Genomic DNA, 21,926 nt, shown 5'->3' with positions numbered 1-21,926 from the left:
GGGGGGGGGGGCTGGGCAACAGAGGGCGGGCTGAGACCGCCGCCTAAATGTGATTGACTGTGTTACGTAAAACGCCACTAGCTCATCTTAAAGGGACACTAAAGGAAAGCACTAAGTCCAGCTAAATCGATATAGTATTGGTCTAGAAGTCTATTATCATTTTCTGCATGTCAATATATCAATTTTTTGCCTAGGAAATTGCCGTCGAAGGTCCCGCTGCTGCTTCTCAATTTGAACCGCCCGCGCCAGAGCGGTGGACTTGGCGTCATCGGCATGTGACCACCCTCTATACGGTGGACTCTCTATTTAGCTATATATACAAAGCGCACTGCTTGGAGGGTGTAGGTGTTCCGCTTGCGTGTATCTGTGGCTCTGCTTGGAGTCAGGTTACCAGTTGCGGTCACGTGAGCCTCCGCTGCCGGAGCCGGCAGGGTGGTCAATTGCCACACGTTGCCGCCTCAGCCGTTGTAAACAGAGAAAAGCGATGCCGTTCGCAGTGGCGGGTCACAGCCGCTCTCTGCGAATCAGAGGTGCTGATTCATAAGAGTTACACATAAGAGTTACACATAAGAGTTACCATAATCGACAACAGATGGAGCCACTGCAATTTTCTATTTTGGTCATTTTCTCGTTTACAAAAGCTCTGTTTTCATTACCAATGAAGAATTCGTTATAGAATCAATCTTTCAATCTAGCTCGACTTAATATTTACCTTTAGTGCCTCTTTAAGCCGCCCCGTAGGGCCCGACACATTATCAAAAAAATAAATCCACTTTCGCTGCATAAGACTGATATACTTCAAATCCGCGCCGCAACGAGTACATAAGACATACCCAGCACCTAATCGGTCATGTAACAACACTATAAGCTAGAACAACGCGTTCGAGGGATGTTCGAAATTATAACGTGAGAAAGACTGAGGAAGCAGTAAAAAATGAACGCAGCCTGAAAACAGTGAGAAGGAAACTGGGCATCGGACAAACCAAGATGTATGCACTGAAAGATAGGCAAGGTAAGGGTATCAGCAATCTCGAAGATATAGTAAAAGCAGCGGAAGAATCTTATACTGACCTGTACAGTACCCAAAGCAGCCACGATACCTCCATTCGAAGCAGTAATGAACAGGTTACAGAGGCTCCTTTTATAACTAGCGATGAAGTTAGAAGGGCCTTGCAAGACATGAAACGGGGAAAAGCGGCAGGAGAAGATGGACTACCAGTCGAGTTAATCAAAAATGGTGGAGACATAATGCTTGAACAACTAGCAGCCCTTTATGCGAACTATCGACTTCAAGGGTGCCAGGGAACTCGAAGAATGTTAACATACTAATCCACAAAAAAGGAGACGTTAAAAAATTGAAAACTTATAGGCCCATTAGCTTACTTCCAATATTATACAAAATATTCACCGAGATAATCTCCCATAGAATAAGGGCAACACTGGACTTTAGTCAACCTAGGAAATAGGCTGGCTTCAGGAAGAGATACTTTACAATAGATCACACCCACGTCATTAATCAGGTAATCGACAATTCCGCAGAGTACAATAAGCCTCTCTATATGGCTTTCATAGATTACGCAAAAGCATTTGATTCAGTAGATATACCAGTAGTCATAGAGGCATTACGCAGTCAAGGAGTACAGACCGCTTACCTAAATACCTTGAAAAATATCTACAGAGATTCCACAGCTACCTTAATTCTCCACAAGAAAAGTAGGAAGATGCCTATAAAGAAGGAGGTCAAACAAGGAGGCACAATCTCCCCAATGCTATTCACTGCGTGCTTGGAAGAAGTATCAAAGCTATTAAGCTGGGAAGGTTTAGAAGTAAGGATAAACGGTGCTCTCAGTAAGGATCAACGGTGAATATCTCAGCAACCATCGGTTTGCAGATGACATTGTTCTATTCAGCAACACTTGGGACGAGTTACAACAAATTATTGAGGACCTTAACAGAGAGAGTATAAGAGCGGGGTTGAAGATTAATATCCAGAAGACAAAGATAATGATTAATAGCCTGGCAAGGGAACAATAGTTCAGGGTCGCCAGTCAGCTTCTAGAGTCTGTGAAGGAGTACGTTTACCTAGGTCAATTACTCGCAGGGGACCCTGATCATGAGAAGGAAATTTACAGAAGAATAAAAAGGGTTGGAGCGCACACGGCAGACATTGTCAGATCCGGAATGGAAGCTTACCATTATCATTAAAAATAAAGGTGTACGATCAGTGCATTCCACCGGCGCTAACGTATGGGGCAGAAACTTGCAGACTGACAAAGAAGCTCGAAAACAAGTCAAGAACCGCGCAAAGAGCGATGGAACGAAGAATGTTAGGCGTAACGTTAAGAGACAGGAAGAGAGCGGTGTGGATCAGGGAGCAAACGGGGATAGCCGATATTCTAATTAGCATTAAGAGAAAGAAAGGGAGCTGGGCAGGTCATGTAATGCGTCGGCTAGGTAACCGGTGGACCATTAGGGTTACAGAATTGGTGCCAAGAGAAGGGAAGCGCAATCGAGGACGGCAGAAGACAAGGTGGGGTGATGTAATTAAGAAATTCGCAGGCGTTAGCTGGAATCGGTTGGCGCATGATAGGGGTAATTGGAGATCGCAGGGAGAGGCCTTCGTCTTGCAGCGGACATAAAATAGGCTCATGATGATGATAATGACATGGAATCCTTATACATCGCATCTACTGGACGCAATTTCAGTACCCTCAGTGCAACGTACCGACACTCCTGCGCACCTCTTCATCGAATGTCCACGCAAGACTCGCACCGCGAGTCAAACAGATAAAGATGAAGGCTCAGCAGAACACGCCTCGTCTGAAGCTCAAGAACTAGACAATTAGGCCTCAAACGAGCGAAGAACTAACAGAACCAGCCACAAGAACCGAAAACGACCTCGTTGAAAAGTGGGAAGAGCTGCTCACTGGCAGGAGCCTGGATGATCAGGAATGTAATACTGGCCAACCGGGCGAAACTGGCAGCAAGCACCAGAGGTTTTCTGGAATAAGAAGACTATCCACGTAGGACGGGCGAGGACCTTCTTTTTCAATCAATAAACGCTTTATTCAATCATTCCCGTAATAATTGCGCGGTAAGAGATGCCAGCGTGAATTGCGCCAACGATTGCCTGGAACCGAGAAATCGCTGGGATGAACGTGTCTTGACGTGCTTTTTTTTTCTTGCGACTGATGATGAGGCAAGTCATCGTAAATCCTTCGCCCGCAAGAGACGCCTCCCCGTCAGGCCCGAGCCCCGACGCGACTCGCGTAATCCTAGCGCCGTAGGCCAGCGCGGCAGACCATTACGCATGTACCGACCCGCGCTGCATCCGTCACGGAACAAAGGAACCGAGAAAGGGATTTCGCGCTCACATGAGTCGTGTCTGCGCACTGCCCACGTCTGAAAGCAGCACGCGGCGTCGCGTCTGGCTCGCGTGCATCCATGGCGACTTGTTTGTATCGCTCTCACCGCGATCATCAAGGTCGCCGCCAACTTCCTCTACTTTCGAAATGCGCAGCTTAGCGGAATTCCGCACGCAGTTTTGAATTAGTTGTATTTATATATTTTTTAAAGCATACAGATCCCAAAAACTGCATATTGCGCTGTGACAGACGCATTAGCAATGACTCCCGACTGGCTTCAACGGTCGCCATGCAAGGAAACCTCAGCGCTAAGGCGCTTCTAAGTTTTGTCCGCTGTGAAATGTGGCCTCCAGGGAAAGAGTTGAACTTACGGCTTTGCCTTTAGCAACAGAATGTCATACAATTACCGTAACATTGCGGCAGGTCGTCTGGTCATAGCAATAGCAAAATGGTCAATTGGTCGATAGCCAAAATTTCTCACGGTGTTAAAGGTGGTGAAACCAAGTCGATCACAGACGCCAGCGCAGCTAACGACAGTGATGCAGTGACGCTTCAACTAAATGTGTTTGGCACCACTGTAAGTACACGTAACAAATACTGTAAATTCGCACTAGCGCACGATGTACCAAGGCTCTCCTTTTAAGTTATTGATAATTTTCGCAATTCTTGCGTTACAACGGGGAACGTCTGGCGTCGAAAAAAGTGATGAGCAATAAAAAAAAGCAGGCTGCAGATTTGAGTCGCGTCCCTGCAGGTATAGCTGGTACCTATGCAAAACAATAATGCGCATTTATGTATATACTTCGAGGGGTTTCTTCCTTTAATTTATTTTCTTTTTCTCCCCGATAGTGAAAGGTACAAGAAAAAACGTTTCGTCATAATATGCACGCATCTTCGAACCTTTAATAATAATAATATTTGGGGTTTTACGTGCCAAAACCACTTTCTGATTATGAGGCACGCCGTAGTGGAGGACTCCGGAAATTTTGACCACCTGGGGTTCTTTAACGTGCACCTAAATCTAAGCACACGGGTGTTTTCGCATTTCGCCCCCATCGAAATGCGGCCGCCGTGGCCGGGATTCGATCCCGCGACCTCGTGCTCAGCAGCCCAACACCATAGCCACTGAGCAACCACGGCGGGTTCTTCGAACCTTTCTATCGTTGCCATGGACCTCTCTCACACAACTGTGCATGGCCCAAGGTAGTAAAGTTCAGGGACCACTACATTCTGCAGTCAATCTTCAGAGTCGCCACAGACACCGGCCGCCGTCTGGACCCATTGATGATGGTAAGGCGACTTCGGTACGCTTCCACAAACGTGCGAACCATGTTGAACTTCTGTCACAATAAAAAGCGCGAGTGGCACAGGTCTTGCTGACTGCGGCGGCAGCGCCCAATCGTTGAAGCTCTCAGGTGCGTACCACAGCGCGAAAGCGAATCCCTGGGCCGCATTCTGAAACAGCGTCACTTGAGACAACACTCTTCTGTGACGCTATACCCTAGCGCGTTGCTTCACTGCATCACGGTGGGCATTTCTCGCTGTTTCTGCTGTTACCAATGGTGCAAGTTCACTCCGGCGCGACTCCGCTGAAAGGGGCGGCTATTGTCCACGAATTCCTTCCGGTCGTGCGTTTCCGTTAGCTTCGACAACACACGCGGGCTGAACAGGAGAACTGTAGGGGTCTGTGCGCTTTTCCTGTTGAGCGACAAAGAGGGCAGGCCCTCCTTTTACCACTCCGTGTGTCCAGCGTCGTTGACATTTTAGTGACGTCGGTGTTCTCCCATTGTGCTCGCCAGTTGGTAACCCACCGGAGAGAAAACGGGTGCCCCCGGACAACGAACTGGCGCTGCGTGCACTCCGACGGAATGGATTCGCAGTGTGTGGTCTACGAAGCTTGTGGGGTGATCTGTGGGGCTAACCTCCCTTCGTATGTCAGGACCAGACATTTACGATTATATTTAAGTTTCATTCAAGGCCGATTGTTCTGTCCCTTCGCACATCGCTCATGTGATATCTTGCCTGCGTTATTATTAGACTCGATTGTTCAGAGTGGAGGTGGATAAAGATAAACTGAGTAACTTTCCATCGTAAGTCTACTGGATCTTTCAGCGAAGAATTCAGTGTACCCTTAGACTGGTCAGTTCGGAGAGTACCAGCAGCGATGAAAATTCTTGAAAGACAGCCATCAAGCTGTACATTGAGGTTAAGTGAGGTCTAGCAGTGATTATCAGACTCGATTACGTATATTGGAGCAGACTTTGTCTCGTAATAAAGCCTAGTCGTTGCCTCACACAACCTCCTTAGCGCTGCTGAAGCGCTCTGAAACGACGAGGCCAAGATGTCATAAGAGATACTTCAAAACTCTGCAGTTAAGCCAGATCACACGCTTTATACATGATGGGTAAGGGGTGGGGGCTGATCATTGGCGGCAGCTTACGTGAGGAATTTTGCAATGGGCAATAATAAGCTCATTAGTTACTAAGGGCGATGAACTCACCTTTTAATTAATACCAACGACTGTTGAAAGCACGTACATTTTATTTTAGGCTGAGACCAAGATTTATTGAATAAATTCAAGTGAGTGAAATAATTTGTAAAGAGACATTGCGTAAAATATAAACTAAGGTCCCAAACTCAAGGGCTCCGACGATACCATCGGTTAATTTTTACAACAAACTAGACTACTATGCGCGATGCCTAGACAGAAAAAAAAAAAGATCGACCTTGTAAAAATTTCGGATTCAAATAAATACTACAACACAAACGTAGCACCTGAAGTAAAGAGTTTATAAACTACAGGAATCGCCAGTTTCGATATGCCTCCTCAAATGTGGAGCAACATACATTGGTTTTCCATGTAACAATTTTCTCAAAAGCCTTTCTTTCGCGTTGTCTGAAAAACTACAAGTCGCGCCTATGTATTTCGCGCTACTTTATCGGGGCAGGTGTCTAGAAAATAATAATAGTCTCAGATTACTAGTAAGCTCATGCGACGTTAGCATTCTCTGGCTTCAATTTAGCAGTTGTAATATGTTCCCCAACGCTATGAATTAAACGTTTTATCGGTGAACTTCAGCTGATTAGCGAGTTTATCGGTGATAATTGTGCAATTGCCTACGTGCGTCGCCGCCAATAATGCGCTATCAAAAAAAGAAAGAAAGAAAACGCAGCATCACATTTATTGCATTGCCTACGGGAGTTGCTTAAAGCCTTCGCTTGAACAGTGCGCATAATTGACCTGAAAACAGTCCTGAACTAAAAATTACTAATGAGCAGCCACTCTTCAAAAGTAAAAATGGGCCATTCTGAAGACACTTAGTAGTGTATTTTTATGTATACACTTGCTTGGTAGACACATCTACTTAAATTTTTTTTCTTCGACACGTAAGTTTGCATCAAACTGTTCGCGTTAAACTGTCAAAGACATTTCTAGCGCTTTTTCTGTTTAGCTGTTCTAGCGCCCTTTCTATAGCTGTTTTTGCTTGTAACAAACGATGTTCCCAACCCACTTCGGCAACAACTCGATAAAAAGAAAGCGCTGACATATTTGTGATTGCGAAGAAGTGAAGTTGCATGAACGCGGTCCTTTTTAAGGAAGACGCTACGCCGGCGGGAGAAATGATTAAAAAGAAAGAAAAATCGATAGAGACCATTTGTGTTGTGCTGTCTGCCAACGCACGATCACACGTCGACGCGCGTCCCACACAACACTAGCCAAGCTCGCTTTCCCCAGCAGACGTCGTGCCATGCAGGGCAGGTGAAATCTGGGCAGGCGGAAGCTGCCAATCGTTGTTCGTTGGGGAAGTGAAATGCACACAATTTTACGTCTTTTTTGGCCCCATCTACCTCGTAAGATGAAGCACAAATCAATATCGTGTCATGTCGGCGGGTCTTAAGTCTCAAGTCGTGTCGGCGGGTCTTGAGTAAGTAAGTAAGCAATGTAATAAGTGGTGGTGGCATTCGCGCACGGACGAGAAGAAAAAAAATTATTTTGAAATGTCAAAGTTAACTGTGGAAAGCAGAGCGTGAGCCAAAATTCTTTCAACCCCGTGAATTGCTTTAGTTCACGGGTTTTTTATAGAGCTTAATTTTTTCTACGCGCGCTCTCTGCAGCTAATTAGGTAAGCGCCACGTACATGTCTTCAGATGTGCGTCGCAGACACTCTGTTTCATAGGTCACTGGTGCCCGTGCTACGACTCTTCAGTGAAATTTTTATTCTGTGTGTGTATTCTCGCATGCCAGACATGCAACGAAGTTCTCGGGTTGTTTTCGTGACCTCTAGACTAATGATAACCATGAGAAAGTTCATCATGGCTAAATAATTCATGGTTGCCACGCCAAAGTGAGCTATAATGTTTGTTGCTACACTATAGTACGATGTGCCATGCAAATATGTATGTACAAAGATGCAAAGTGGCAGCAAACACCGAACATCAAAAGGCGCTAAGACGAACAGAAGAGCAAACAGCCTATAGGGCGCTGTCGCGCGTCTGTCCGTGAGTGCTCTCTTCGCTGCCGTCGTACAGTCTGTGCAGCCTAAACAGCTTACTAACGAAATTACCATTTACGCCACCACTGCGAATTACAGCGGGCTGCACCCTGTGCGAAAACAAAGTGACTGTGACCACAGTATCACGGTCACGAAAGGCGAGTGTGTGGAGAGCCACATCATTCGACGACAACTTCCGTATCGCTTCTGCCTATATGCTTCGGCTGCAAAATACATCATCAGGGTCATCGGGATGGACATCGACTTATGACGTCTGCCCGAAAAAACTGTTGAGCGATAACAAGAGCGCAGTAAAAGACAAGGACAGAGAGGCGCAGTTGACCACGAGAGCAATATTGCCACTGTCTCCTCGCCTTTTTTCTCGCTCTCTTAGCGTAGGCAGCTACGAAACCGAAAAGTCCAGTGGAGCAGTTATCCTGGCCCAGTGAGACTCGATTGAGAACTTGCGCGGACAAGCTAAAATCGGAAGACGCTGCTGTTAAAGAAAGAAAAACGAGGAGCGGCATGTAGTTTAGAAGGTCCTCTGTATAGAAATACACTCACCTGCCGGTGGCTGGGGTGCTACTGGGAGCAGCTTGTGCTCGGTCTCGGCCTCGCTTGGTGAAAACGAGCCGTGGAAGCAGGAGAGGACGTTTCCCATGGCTCCCCTGCGGCGATGCTCGGCCGGACTGGCGCTCCTCTTGGCGCTGGATGCAGACTTGGCCGCAGTCGTCGCCGAGCGCCCTCCGACTGGGCCCGACCAGGGCGGATGCCGGTCCGCCTCCTCTCCGCCGCCGCCGCTGCCGCCGCTGCCGTAGTCCTCCTTGAAGCAAGCTGCGCCACCAGGCTCGTCCGTTAGAATCGCCGCGTTTCACTCCGCGCCGCACGCCCACAAAGCAATGGCGCGAAACTGGCGTGGCGCATGCTGTAATGTTAATGGTGTCAAGGGCCCGCCGGCACGATCTTCAAACTGCGCGGAAGTGAAGGGTTTGCACATTCTGCTGCCAGTTGCGCGCACCCTCCTCACTATTGGGACACCGCGTGCTTTCGCTTTTGCAGTCAACGTTAAAATATTGGTTCAGGGTTTCATCCTGAACCGAACTCGTATCAAAACTATTGTATCGTACCGTGTTCTGCAACGCGGAGTCAGTGTTTTACCTAAGTGTGTATCGAAAAAAAAAAAAGCTTGCTCTGCCTCAAGGGTGATCGAATCCTGAGTGCTATCGGTAAGTGTGTGCCCTTGAACTACCAGACCTTGCCACAAAGGTAATTCGCCCAATAAATGCTAGTTTTTCGCAAACAGTCTAATGAAACTGGCGGCATTGTCTCTACAAATCAAACGATTGCAGCTTCCAAGCGCCTACTTGCAAGAAAAAAAGACAGGGAAAAAAATGAAACGATATAACCGATTACATTTTCATTGGACCATGTCTGCGACTAGTGAAAAAACAAGGAACAAGAAGATCGCAGGCGGTGAAAAAGCTTAAGATGAATGACAAAACGCTAACGTGATGTACCCCTTCAACAGCGCCTTTCGAGGCGCGAAGTGAAGCCGAACTAAACAGGAATTCGGGGACGTTTAGTCAAAGCTCTTCGTTAGTAAGTGCTGTTTGCCATTAGGTGACCCCATTCGCTAATTTTATGTACAGTATCAGGATTGACTGGAATTTGCTCTTGCGAACAATTCCAACGTTATACAACTTTTTGTGAATACAGTCCCAGGAGCCAAATTCAGAACGTTTTCCGTTCGTAAGTGCTGTCTGCCATTTTACGATCACTTTCGCTAATGATATGTCCGACATCATCATTGGATTGCACTAGTTCATATTGCAAAAGGCGCGTAGAACTTGGCAATGTAAAGGAGGAAAACAGGACACGTGCGCCATTTTTCTCCTTGAGTTATAATTGTCCCTCATTCAAAAGGTTTTTTTAATGAACTAAAACCAACTTTATAACTCTGACAACCATGCTAGTAGGCAATGATACATTATGGGTACGGCAGTGCAAGACAAGACGAGGACAAGAAAGGACAAGGAAACGTCCATCCTGTTTCCTTCCTTGTCCTCGTCTTGCACTACCGTACTCATAACACAACCAACTCGCCCAGTCCGCTACTATTCTCAGCTGGCATCAACTCTTTACGACCAGTTCTAGCGTAAGAACATTTTTGTGAATATAGGCCCAGAGGCCGCATTCGCAAAGACTGTTTGCCATTCGCCCGCCGCATTCGCTAGTCATTCGCACAACATGTACGACATGTTCAATGCATAGATTTTGAGCAAAAATGCTCACACGTCTTCTTTTTATTATTATTATCCTTTTTGCACACGTTCGCGCTGCGCTACTGACTCAGGGCAGTATACGTACGGCAATCAGACAACTCAGGTGGCGTCTGCAGGCAAGAGTGTGCCTGCACTGTGATCACATGGTTGCATCCAGCTAGTAAGGTCGAAACCGCCGGCTAATTTCAGCCAACTTTCCGGTCAGCAGGCGGAAAAAAAGAGGAGGGAGCAGGAAAAAAGAGGAGGGAGCATTCCGCAACGCGATTGAAGCCTAAATTTGCTGGGCCAGTGGAGGCCCAACACGTGATCGCACGTCAAAGTGTGCGGTTGGTTTTATTGTTCCCGCTCTGCAGGCAGAGCCACGGCAGGGCAACTGAACAAGCGCGCACCGAATAAAAACTACTGGCAAAGCTAATGGGAACCAAGCATCTCAGAAAATCTCAATTTTTGCTCCGCGAACTCGACGCAAGAAGTCACGTGTTGGGCCACCACTGTGGCTTCACGGGGCCCCTTCACTCCTTTTTGCGGAAGCTACAATCGTGCCAACGAAATCGCTAGGCCATGCATGCACTGAAAGGCTGTCAGCTTCGCCTAATGTTGCCTTTCCATCCGTGATTCTTTACATGTTACAGATGTACAGCCCTGTCCCCGCCGCGTTCAGCGCCGTGCTGCAAGACGGTGCCCTTGTCCTGTGCCCGACCTGGACCTAGTGTGCGCTCACTCTGTTAGGACAGTGCGGTGGTACTCGGACTCTGCTGCTGATGGCTCGTCATCGGGGACCGGGTTGGACGCTGAATGAAAAGCTGCTGGACCCCTTCGGTGCCGCTACATGTCGCGGACGACCTGGGCTGGGACCGTGGTCCTTCGGAACCGCTGGGCGCGTGACTCCGCCGCCCCCGCCGCCGCACTGGTTCTTTTGGACCGAGAGCGCGCGACAGCGCGCGCACACGCGGTGAAGGTCCATCGTCTTCTTCCACGTCGCGTGTGCCCAGTCCGTTCTGAAGGCGCTAACGAACCGCCAACCGAAGGGCGCCGTTCACAGCTCTCAGCGCACTTCGGAGCTTATCTCCTTGGTCGCCGTGATATGAAGTTAAACGCTGTGTATGCGCACCTTTATTGCCCTCTCATCAGCTTAAATTTTCATTCCCGTCTAAGAACAACTTTTATGGCGTATACTCTTCGAGGCAATCAAAATCGGAGGCGAATGTAGAAAAATAAGTAGTCGGGACTGGGCAGGGGCTGAGCGGAAGCTTCCTATATACTAAGACGAAGGACCACCGCTTACCGAGGTCCAGTCCAGACCCAGTCGGCCCCTGTGACAATCCCCGTGGACTCGTTCGGTTCTCCGCCCCGGTGTGCCCAAGCTGGAGTTTGCTTGGTGGTTTGGCTGAGTTTTGGGTGGATTAGACCTAGTTATATCACTTATCTAATTTTTGTAGGACTTATTTCGTTATTGAATCAGCACTGATGTCTAAAAACTCTCCTGGGCAAGGGCCCAGCTCTTGGTCAGCCTCCCTTTCTCCTGATGATTTGCCTTTGCAATCTTTCTTCCGCAGCGGTGTTAGCAGCATCCCTGTCGCGCTGGTGCCCTCGAACGGTGGATTCATCCGGCTGAACAACCCACAAGCTGTTTAGGCCGAGCTCCAAGCCATGACGCATCATTTCCAGATGATAAGCGATGTCCGACAATTTGGAAGAAGTGGGGTAGTTTGTAGGTCATCAGATTCGACCTGTGTTGCAGACCTTTTAAAGTGTAAGACTTTCGCATCTGTCCCGGTGAGTGCGTTCATTCCTCCTCATCTAGCATGCACTAAAGGCATTGTCCGGGGCGTAGACTCTCGATTGAGCCCAACTGAGACTCTGGAGAAACTGTCTGATGCTGGCGTCATAGCTGTATACCGATTTAACCGACTCGTAAACGGGGAAAAAGTTGCCACAGAATCGGTTATTGCTACGTTTGCTGGCATGTCCTGCCCATCTGAACTAAAAGTGTGGCCACTTATTTTTAGAGTGGAACCTCTCGCTTCCCGTCCACTTCAGTGCCGGAACTGTTGGCGTTTCGGCCATAGTGCAGGAGGCTGCAAATCAAATGGACGCTGTCGCGCCTGTGGTGACGATCATTCCCCCAATGAATGCACAGCTGAAACCGAGACGTGCTTCCTATGTGGAGGAAACCATGCGGCTGACTATGGAAGCTGCTCGGCTGGAGCTAACGAAATACAGTTACTAGAGATAATTGACAGGCGACGATGTTCGCGGCGAGAAGCTATTGCAGTCGTCAAGGAAAGAGCCTTTGGATACGCTGGCGTCACTGCGAGGCAATCTACTTTCCATGAAGACAACTTGCCTAAACTTATTGAATCAGCAGTAGAAAAAGCAATGACAAAGGCTATGCAACATATTGTCACAAATGTTACCGAATGTATTTCACAAGTGTTTACTGCGCAGATGACACAGCTGCTGCAAACAGCTGCCACACCAATCACCAAATCGATTGTTTGTGCTGCAGAACAGGTTGCCACTTCAGTCCTAGCGCCGAGTACCACATCGGACCCAACATTTGTAGGATCCGATCCTTGTTCTCCGCGTCAGTCAGACTCGCAGGTCGACATGGAAACGGGTCATGATGTCAGGCCGCAAAAGCGAACTGGGGCTCCAGTAACTACTTCTTGTCCTTATACCAAAAACAAAAAGGGTAATCCTTTTTCTCATTCTGGCATCCAAGAAAGTTCATCGCGACGGTAGTCGCTGAATATCAATTAGATCATCACCATAGCTTTTTTAAAAGTGCTACAGTGGAACTGTCGTTCCTTGTTCTCTGCTTCAACAGACGTAAATTACTTAACAACTGAACTTAATCCTGATGTCATAATCTTACAAGAAACCTGGCTTACTCCTGAGAAAAATTTTCATTTTAAAGATTTTCGATCTTTTCGATTAGATCGCCTTTCACTAGGAGGTGGTTTAATGATTTTGTTATCATCTAAATTCTGTCATAAGGCGAAAATAGCTTTCAGGTTAATGTCTCCAGAATGTGAAATTTTGGCAGTGCACCTTAGCATCCCAGGCTACCGTTCATTTTCTATTATAGATGCTTATTTCCCTACGGGCGTACACAGTACATACCAATTGGATAGTGCGCTTGCCAACTGCAAAAATGAAGTCGTCCTTACTGGTGACTTCAACTCGCATCACGTGTCATGGGGTTACAAAACAGATGCATGTGGGACACGTCTATGGGACTGGACCATAGATAAAAATCTTTCATGCCTTAATGTCAGACGACCTACTTTTATCCGTGGGCAATCTCGCTCGGTGTTAGATTTGACGTTTTCTAGTACAAGCGTCGCCGTGACATCTTGGACTACGATTGATTTCGGTACAAACAGTGATCATCTTCCGGTATACTTTGAAATTGCATGCCCTTTAACATCAGTTGATCGACACGGCAGAATATTTATGAATTGCAAAAAATTTAAAGACTGCTTGCGCTCCACCATTGCATCATTAATAGTAGTAACGAAGAAATTGGCTTGAATATTTGTTCAGCATTACAGATGTCCCGACAAAAGTCTGAATTTGTAATTCAGACCGCTAAGCGTTCCCCATCTAGTCCTTGGTGGAACAGTGAGTGCACACGAGTTTATCGAAGGAGGAAAGCTGCTTGGGAAAAACTTCTACATAATCAGAGCCCACAAAATTGGAAAGATTGACAATTTATTTCGGCAACCTTCAAACGTGCTATTAAACACGCAAAAGATGAGTACGATAAAAACCATTTCGATTATCTATCTAAATCCAAAAACAAACGTGCTTTATTTAATTACCTTTGGTTTAGAAACAGACTCCCAATGAGCGTTAATGTAGACTCAATCGTCTATACCTCACAGGAAATGCAGGAGTCCTTAGAGCTATCGGCTAAAGGATTAGAGAGCCGGTTCGCAAAGCGCCTTCAAGCTTCTGTTTTTACTCCTGCATTATCGCACTACAAAGAGATATCCTATTCGGAAGTAGTACAAGTTATGTTACGGTTGCCAACTACAGCGCTTGGCCCGGACGGAATAACAAATGCAATGTTAAAGATTTTCTTTCAAGAAGCTCCACGTGAGCTTCTGAACTTGGTAAACTACTCTGTTAGCAATGCATGAATTCCACAAGAATGGAAGATCGCCAAAATTATTCCGTTACTTAAAAAGCACGGGGCAGGGTGCACTATCGACAACATCAGACCAATTGCGTTGACATCAAACATAGTGAAACTTATTGAAAGAGTGCTTCTCGGACACATAATAGAGTTTATTGTCGAAAATCGATTGTTGAGTCCTTGCCAAATTGGATTTCGATCTGGCTATTCAATATGGCACGCGCATGTAGACCTTGAAAGTCGAATTAACATCGCCAGACAGAAAAAGCAATACGCAGCTTTAGTTACCTTAGATATATGTAAAGCCTATGACAGCATTGAACACACAATTTTAACAAATCGGTTACAGAGCCATTGTTTTCCAGGCTATATCGTAGCATGGGTGCATGAATTTTTAAAAGACAGGGAATTCTATTGTTTTCGAAGCGGCTATTCTTCTAGAAAACATAAGCAAACAAGAGGTGTGCCTCAGGGATCGGTACTCTCACCAGTATTATTTAATATTTTACTGAGCAGAATCCCCGTTCACCCAGGAGTCAGTACCTACGCTTATGCTGATGACATTGCCTTTTTTGGTATGGCTAGTGACATATACTCTCTTTACGAAACTTTGCAGTCGTATCTAAGGGAACTGGAACACTGGCTGGATAGCTTACACTTAAACCTGAATGCTAATAAGTGTGCTATACTTGTTTTTCCTGTTAAAGACCCAGTATACATATCGCTGAACTACCATCTCGAAGACATCCCACAAGTAGAGTCATTAAAGTAACTTGGAGTTATTTACAACGGTAATCTTAACTGGCCGCCACATATTGAATATATTGCGACAAAAGGAGCTCGTACAATGGGCATTTTGCGCAAGTGAAGCAATCGAAGAACAGGTATGCGTAGAAAATCCCTCTTGATGGTATATAAAATGTGCGTTCGTCCGGTGTTAGAATTTGGATGTGTTTTATTCTCAGGTGTTCCATCATACAAGCTTCGGCCGCTAGTTTTGTTAGGACGAGAGGCACTACGTCTCTGCTTAGGCCTTCCAAAATACGTTGCAAATGCCGTATTATACATGGAAGCAAGAATTCCACCCATATTATGCCGATTTCACCTTATGACCGTTCAGACCTTCTTAAGGCTATGTCAATCACCATTAAACCGTCCTCAAATTATTTTCATCTCCGATCCAGAATTATTTTTTCCTGTTCATTGGCCCAGGTTTCATAGACCACAGATTATATTTGTGCAAACATTACTTGAACCACTAAATGTGCAAATTCGTGATGTGCTTCCTAATAATACGCATTCAAATTACCCAGAGATCAGGTTCGACGACATTTTCCCGAACCACGTGAAACTACTCCCTTACGGCATCTAAAACGCCATGTTGCAAGACCACCTAAGTACCCTAGAAACAAACATTATCATTGCAACAGATGCCTCACAGTGCGAGGAAAAAGCTGGCATTGGAATATTTTGTCCTGCGCTCGACTGGTCTTTTTCTTTAAGATTGCCTGATTTTGTGCCTATTTTTCTGGCCGAGTTGTTAGCAGTAATCCTAGCTTTACGTAAATTAGACCAAATGATTACAACGGCTGCTATTCTTACTGACTCCCTTTCTGTATGCTCTTGCCTTACCGCTACTAATGAGTCACCCATGCTAAAACTCTTCCACTTACTAGTTCCTGCCCATGTGCAATGTATTCATTTGATTTGTGTGCCTGGTCATAAAGGTTTGTTTTTTAATGAAACTGCCGATTCACTGGCACATGCATCACTAGCGGGCCCTGTTCTTCCTATTCTACAAGTGACAGCACAGATCACGGCGGCAAGATTTCGGATGAGATCAATTAGATCAGCCTTATCACACCCACATTTGACAGCTTCTCCAGAGTATAAACACCTGGCATTTCCCTGGCATAGCGAATCTTGTTACGCAAAAATGCTTGAGGTCTGCCTCACCAAATTACGCTGCCGCATTCCCTCCCTAAATTTCTATTTACACAGGCCGGGTTTGGTTCCGTCTCCCCTTTGTTCTTTTTGTGAGGAGGAGGAGACGATACAGCACTTTCTTCTATCTTGTCGCCGCTTTGCTGCGTTAGGAAAAATATTGTTGGAGATAACTTTTCCAAGAATTGGCCTGGACTTGACAGAACCTGCAATTCTTTCGTTCGGGGCGTCCACTTTGGTATTCAGCCACAGGGATGCATGCTTCGCTGTCCAAACATTCCTTACAGAATCTAAACGAATGCCCTGCTAAATTCTATTTTTTATTACTTTTAAATTAATTATTACTCATTCAACAGCACCTTCCTGATTTCATTTTAACCGGTAATTCAACCCTATTCAATGCTATTCCCATAGATATTAGGAAATTTATGCTCTATATTATTTTGGAATAATCCACCCATTTCTTGGCCAATCCCCCATCGGGGGTAGGAGCCACACGTGCCACAGGCTACAACAACAACAACAACAACTACTACTAAAGGAGGAAGAACGACCTGCAACAAAAAAAAAACCATCACCACCTCTACGCAGTGCTTGTTGAATTGTGGTTTTATGTCGCCGCAACCGCTTTACCAAAAGGGCTCTAGAGCCCAGTATTCAAAAAAGAGCTTTTACGCTGGAACGGTTTGTAAGAGAAAATGTCATTCAACTATCATGTCGGACGTATTATTAGCGATCAAATGCGGCCAACCAATTGGCAAACAGCACTTACGAACCAAAATGCTTCGTGAATTCGGCCCCAGAATATTATTATGAGAAAGTAGAAATTATAAAATTTATTTGTCACTAACACCAGCCTATAACACACCTTACATTACTTACATTTCCTTTATCCTTCTATCCATTTCTCTCGTGCGGGGTAGCGAACTTGTTAGCACCGTGCTTTTTCTCTATCGATTTCTGTTCCTGCATGTGATGTTTGCGGATGCGAGGAGAACATTGCCCACTTATTGTGCCATTGTCCACAATTTCAAGCACAAAGACAGTCTTTGTCCAACACATTGAGGAAACTAGACGATCGTCCTCTGAATGAACAGACCATATTAGAGCACCGTCCCGACCGATCATCGGCTCAGAAGGCAGTGAAGGCACTTTTGTGTTTTCTCAGAACTTCTGGTTTGCTCGAGAGACTCTAACTGAAGTGCTGTCCGTACGCGTATCTACACCTTCTCTCTCCCTTCTTTCTCTTCCCCTTCTCCCATGCCCCAGTGTAGGGTAGCCAACCAGACTATTGACTGGTTAACATCCCTGCCTTTCCTGAATTCTCCCCTCTCCTCTCTCCTCTCTGTTCCTGCGACGCATTATTCGCATAGTGTCGCGGTCAATGTGGCTGGTGTCTTAGCTTTCCTACTATGCCGCCCCACCCTTACATTCCCCCTTCCCTCACTGGTCCCTGATTCCGTGCCTACAAAGCGCGCATTTAGCGAAAAGGCCATGTGGTGTGATTAGCAGGCAGGCCTGCTTCCAAGGGCTGTAAGAAGACTTTGGGGCATCACCCTTTTGCGCAGATTTCTGCACATTTCAGCAAGAAAATAATTTATTATAAGTTTTAGCGCCTAATATTACCAGAGCTTGCCCAATTTTATAAATAAAAAACTCAGTGCCTTTCTACTCTGTGAAGAAGGATGACCAGCGAAGCTCTGTATATACGCTCTGTATATATATATGGGCCCCTTAATGCAGAACTGTACCGGTGCAGTTCTGCCGCGGGTCATCCGGCATTGCACTATCTTTTGGATCAGCTCACATATGGGGAGTGTTTAACGCCTGCTTCACTTGCGCCACGGGTCGACCAGGTATTGTACTATCTTCGGGATCAGCCCACGTATGGGGTGTGCTTCCCGCCTACGTCACCTCCGCCGCGGGTCGGTCCGGCATATTGCACTATCTTCGGGCTTTTTTGTACACGCGGACACGATAGTGGGAAAAGTAGCCCTTAACAGCTTCGCTGTAAAAGCATGCGACAGATATTCGCCAAGCCGTTCTCATATAAGAAAAGTTGCGAAGAATGCGTATTATCGAGATACCTTGATTGTAGCCAAGGTCAGGCCTTCAGTACTCCTTTCGTGTCACAAGCGTGGCACGTTCCCGCTACCTTAGTTCGTAGTTTTCAGAAAACCGATGAAAAAGAACGACTTGGTCCGGTTTCTACACACTTTGGGCCTAATCACACACGAAACGTGCTTGGGCCGCCTGTGATGTGAAGAATTTCAACATGCAGGTGTTACCTTTATGTAAAGTACATTGGCCTCAGTTACAACTGCCATGATATGGATCGCTTGATCAGCACGACGAGCCCACCAACGCTCAGTATACGGTACCACAACACAATGGTGGGTGACAAAACATGACAAAGTAGGTAGGTTGCGGTTGTTCCTGTCGCAGGGCTGCATTGTCCCCGTGCTTTTCTAACCGTGCTGCCTTGACCTGTGCTGATTTGTCGCGACACCATTTCGTAGAACACTCGGCACGCAATGTTCCCATGTTTTTTTCAGCCTTTATAGCGCAAGCTCATGCTCAGAGGTGACCCCTTCACCTTGCTCGGGGAGATGGGCGGGGTAGACGTCGTCGTCGTAGAAGGTGGAGTCCTCGGACTCGAGCTCCCGCAGGAAGCTGAACTCGTCGCGGATCCCGCTCTCGAATGAGTCGTGCAGCTCATCGGACGGAGGGCTGTCCAACGCTGGCGCCGGCTCGGACAGCCGCGCCGGCCTGCGGCTGCGGTACAGGCCGAACCCCAGAGGCGACTGTATTGCTGCAAGAGGGCCTTGCCGAGCATGCGCGGCCCGCCAAGTGGCCATGTCAGAGAGCAAAGTTCGAAACTATCACGCGGCACTACGCGAGTTTTCCTCACAATCACTGACCTTGATTGCTCCACTCGAATACGTGGGGCCCAACCCATGCTAAAACCGGTTGCCATTATCTTTGGCTGACTGATATTTATATGTTCTTGCTTAATCGGAACGAACAAAGGTAACACTCAGGATTCATTTAGGTTATAGGGCTGGGTCTATCCAGTGCATTACCTAATTGCACAAGGCAAGCGACGCCCGATGTGCGTAAATATCGAGGATAGAATAAAACTGTTCCTTCCGTTTATCTGTTAGCCGCTGTTAAGAGCCTGTATCATTGGCTGAACCAAATACAAGACTTGCCTAACCAAAAGTGTATGTTATTCGCGGATGTGCCCCGTATGGAGTGTTTCCAAAGATTACTGGCGGTGACTCGACAGAACGAGATGGCTTAACAAGCTACATCTTGAGCACAGCGACAGCGCAACGCTCACGGTATTCCACTTCCGCTCACAACCCCCCACCACCTATTCAACCCCCCCCCCCATCTCCGGATATCTTCTACAATTTACTACTGTCCGCAACAGCATAGAAGACTGGTCATAGTTTTCCGAGACACAGAATTTGATCCTCTGACTCTTATCATATAGAAGTTTCTTTGAGACATAGATTCACAAGATGATGGACACTTGAAGTGATCAACAGTGGCCAAACAAGGAAAGTCTTAGCTTGAATCCAAGGTTTCCACAAGGGGATTTGCCCTAACGAAAGCAGGTCTCCTTGTCCAAACGTTGGCTCCAAGTTGAGGCTTCCCTTTTTCGGCAACTGCTGACCAGACGCCTTTATGGACACATGTAAGGGCGCAATCAAAGAAGAATAACATGCAGAAGCCTAGACGTTTTGTATTTTAGATACCTGAAAACTTCGATGCTCTAGCCTACTTCCAACTGCAACAATGCTGTGGTGGAAGAATTCTGCGCAATATTATTCAGCCAAATCACAGTCTCCAATAATTTACCCCATACCGTCATCTCTAAGCCACCATGAAGAGCTGACGTCAAACTGAGTAAAAACTTCCCTTTCATCATTTAAGACAACTAGAACATCTTTCTGGCGCTTACATTTTACTTTTTATGTTTATTTCATCATAGCTTTATCAGTTTTGTCGCAAGATGGAGCTCACAACACGCACTGGCTTAAGTGTTCGCACGCAAGAGCGCATCATAAGAACTGTCATGTTGGCTGGTTTTGACAGTGAACGAGAGAAAGAGAGAGACATAATTTATTACAGAAAAATGCGGAACAGTCGATTCGAGTGGGTGTGCACTAGCCCGCTACTCTGCGCAGGAGGAAGAGTGATGAAAAATAATGAGGCAGAAAGGAAAGATACGTATATGCAACAAATGCATAATACAGATAATTTCTGAAAGTCGGAGTTTAGTCCAGTGTAGTGCAAGGTATTAGTCATAACTGACAGCAAAAAAGGAGCTAAAAGCGATCAGCCGTGACCGCCTCCCGTGATTGTCATTCAGAGACCAAGCAACTAACAGGGTGCAAACGAAAAAAAAGCAAAGCTGACGTTGATGCCTCGCTCATCGGTTTTGTCGTGTCGCGCCAGTCTCAGCCGTCGAGTACAGATAAATATGTTCGTCGCTGTCTCCTTTCCTCAGCAACCTTGCTACAAATGTAGAGTACGTGGCCACAGAACGAGAAAGATCCGTTTGTGCCCCTTTATTGTCGAATTAGGTAGAGGAAACACGTTGAAGTCGCCCCATGCAAACTTCATTTATTCGACGCCTTTGAAAGGGGCGCGATAGCACGCAGACGAATAGTTAAAGAAGGACCGCAATGCGTCGACAGGAAGGAACACAGTATTTCTGTGCGACAAGTTACTGTTTTTTTAGAGCGCAGCTCTCAGGCGCCCGTTCCTGCGTTTAGCGTCGGCGTCCCTCGGTGTAACCAAGCGAACGAGCACAGCGAAGGATTAAAGAGCGAACACCAAGCGCAGCGGGGGATGAAAGACGGCGATAGCGAAGAGAGTGCGTGGATGAAAGTGGAAGAGGATGCGCGAAAGCGTGAGAAGAAAAGCGTAGTGCCGCGAAAGATGGGTTCTGCGGCGACGACCGCTACAAGATGGCGCCAGAGTAGCACGCCGTCGTCTGTCCACCGGTGGCATGCAGCAACCGCGTCGACCAATACCATATATGGAAACAAAGCGCTGCATGAGCGGTGGTCTCTCTGTGGTGGCTGCTGTGAATCGCGCCCACGCGTCACCTATGCGCTGCCGTCTCGCGATCTCCTGATTAGCGAGGCATTCGCGCCACACTTCGCTCCGTTTGCAATGTTCCGCACTAGACAGATTGTCTGCGCCAGCCAATATACATCGCGTAATTAAAACACGTATAGAGTTGCGCTCAAATTTCGTATTAGGGAGTATGGTAATCGTTGGTGAATTTTCCCCTCCCTTCTTTGCGCTGCACGTACACTAAAACTAACTGCGCATGTTCCTTATAGGCGCAAGTGTATCAGTGTGCCTCCCCTGAAAACGCACCATCACTCACCGGCGGCGCCTTGGGCTTCACTCACGAGCTGCGCTAGAAGCTGACAGGACTGCATCTGGGCGCGGCACACTGCACATAGGCACAGGTGCTGCAGGAAGCCCAGTTCACCCTCGGGTGTCCCGATGTCAGTCGAGTTGCGCCTCGATGCCTCCTCGGCCACAGCCGGCAGTCGTGATCGTTGACGCGGCTTTCCGTACGGCAGGCTTGAGCGCCCAGTGCTCCCTGCACAGTGGCACGATCTCGTAACACTTGCTGAAACCGCACTAAGGTTTGATCAGCCTCAGTGGC

At 46.9% G+C, this 21,926-nt stretch overlaps 1 protein-coding gene across 1 annotated transcript in view; it reads right to left on the bottom strand.

Annotated features, from left to right (window-relative positions):
- Positions 1–21,926, bottom strand: part of LOC142591875 (annulin-like) — a 109,474-nt gene that overhangs the window by 66,906 nt on the left and 20,642 nt on the right. Inside the window, exons 5-7 of the mRNA XM_075703963.1 lie at positions 21,639–21,860; positions 18,825–19,052; positions 8,423–8,692 (exon numbers count right to left, since the gene is read on the bottom strand). Coding sequence (XP_075560078.1) covers positions 8,423–8,692; positions 18,825–19,052; positions 21,639–21,860 — 720 coding nt within the window. The remainder of the gene's footprint in view (positions 1–8,422; positions 8,693–18,824; positions 19,053–21,638; positions 21,861–21,926) is intronic.

This window comes from Dermacentor variabilis, chromosome 1, assembly GCF_050947875.1.
Source record: "Dermacentor variabilis isolate Ectoservices chromosome 1, ASM5094787v1, whole genome shotgun sequence".
Lineage (NCBI taxonomy): Eukaryota > Metazoa > Arthropoda > Arachnida > Ixodida > Ixodidae > Dermacentor > Dermacentor variabilis.
The sequence above is the reverse complement of the archived record's forward strand: the minus strand, read 5'-3'. Positions and strand labels throughout refer to the sequence as shown.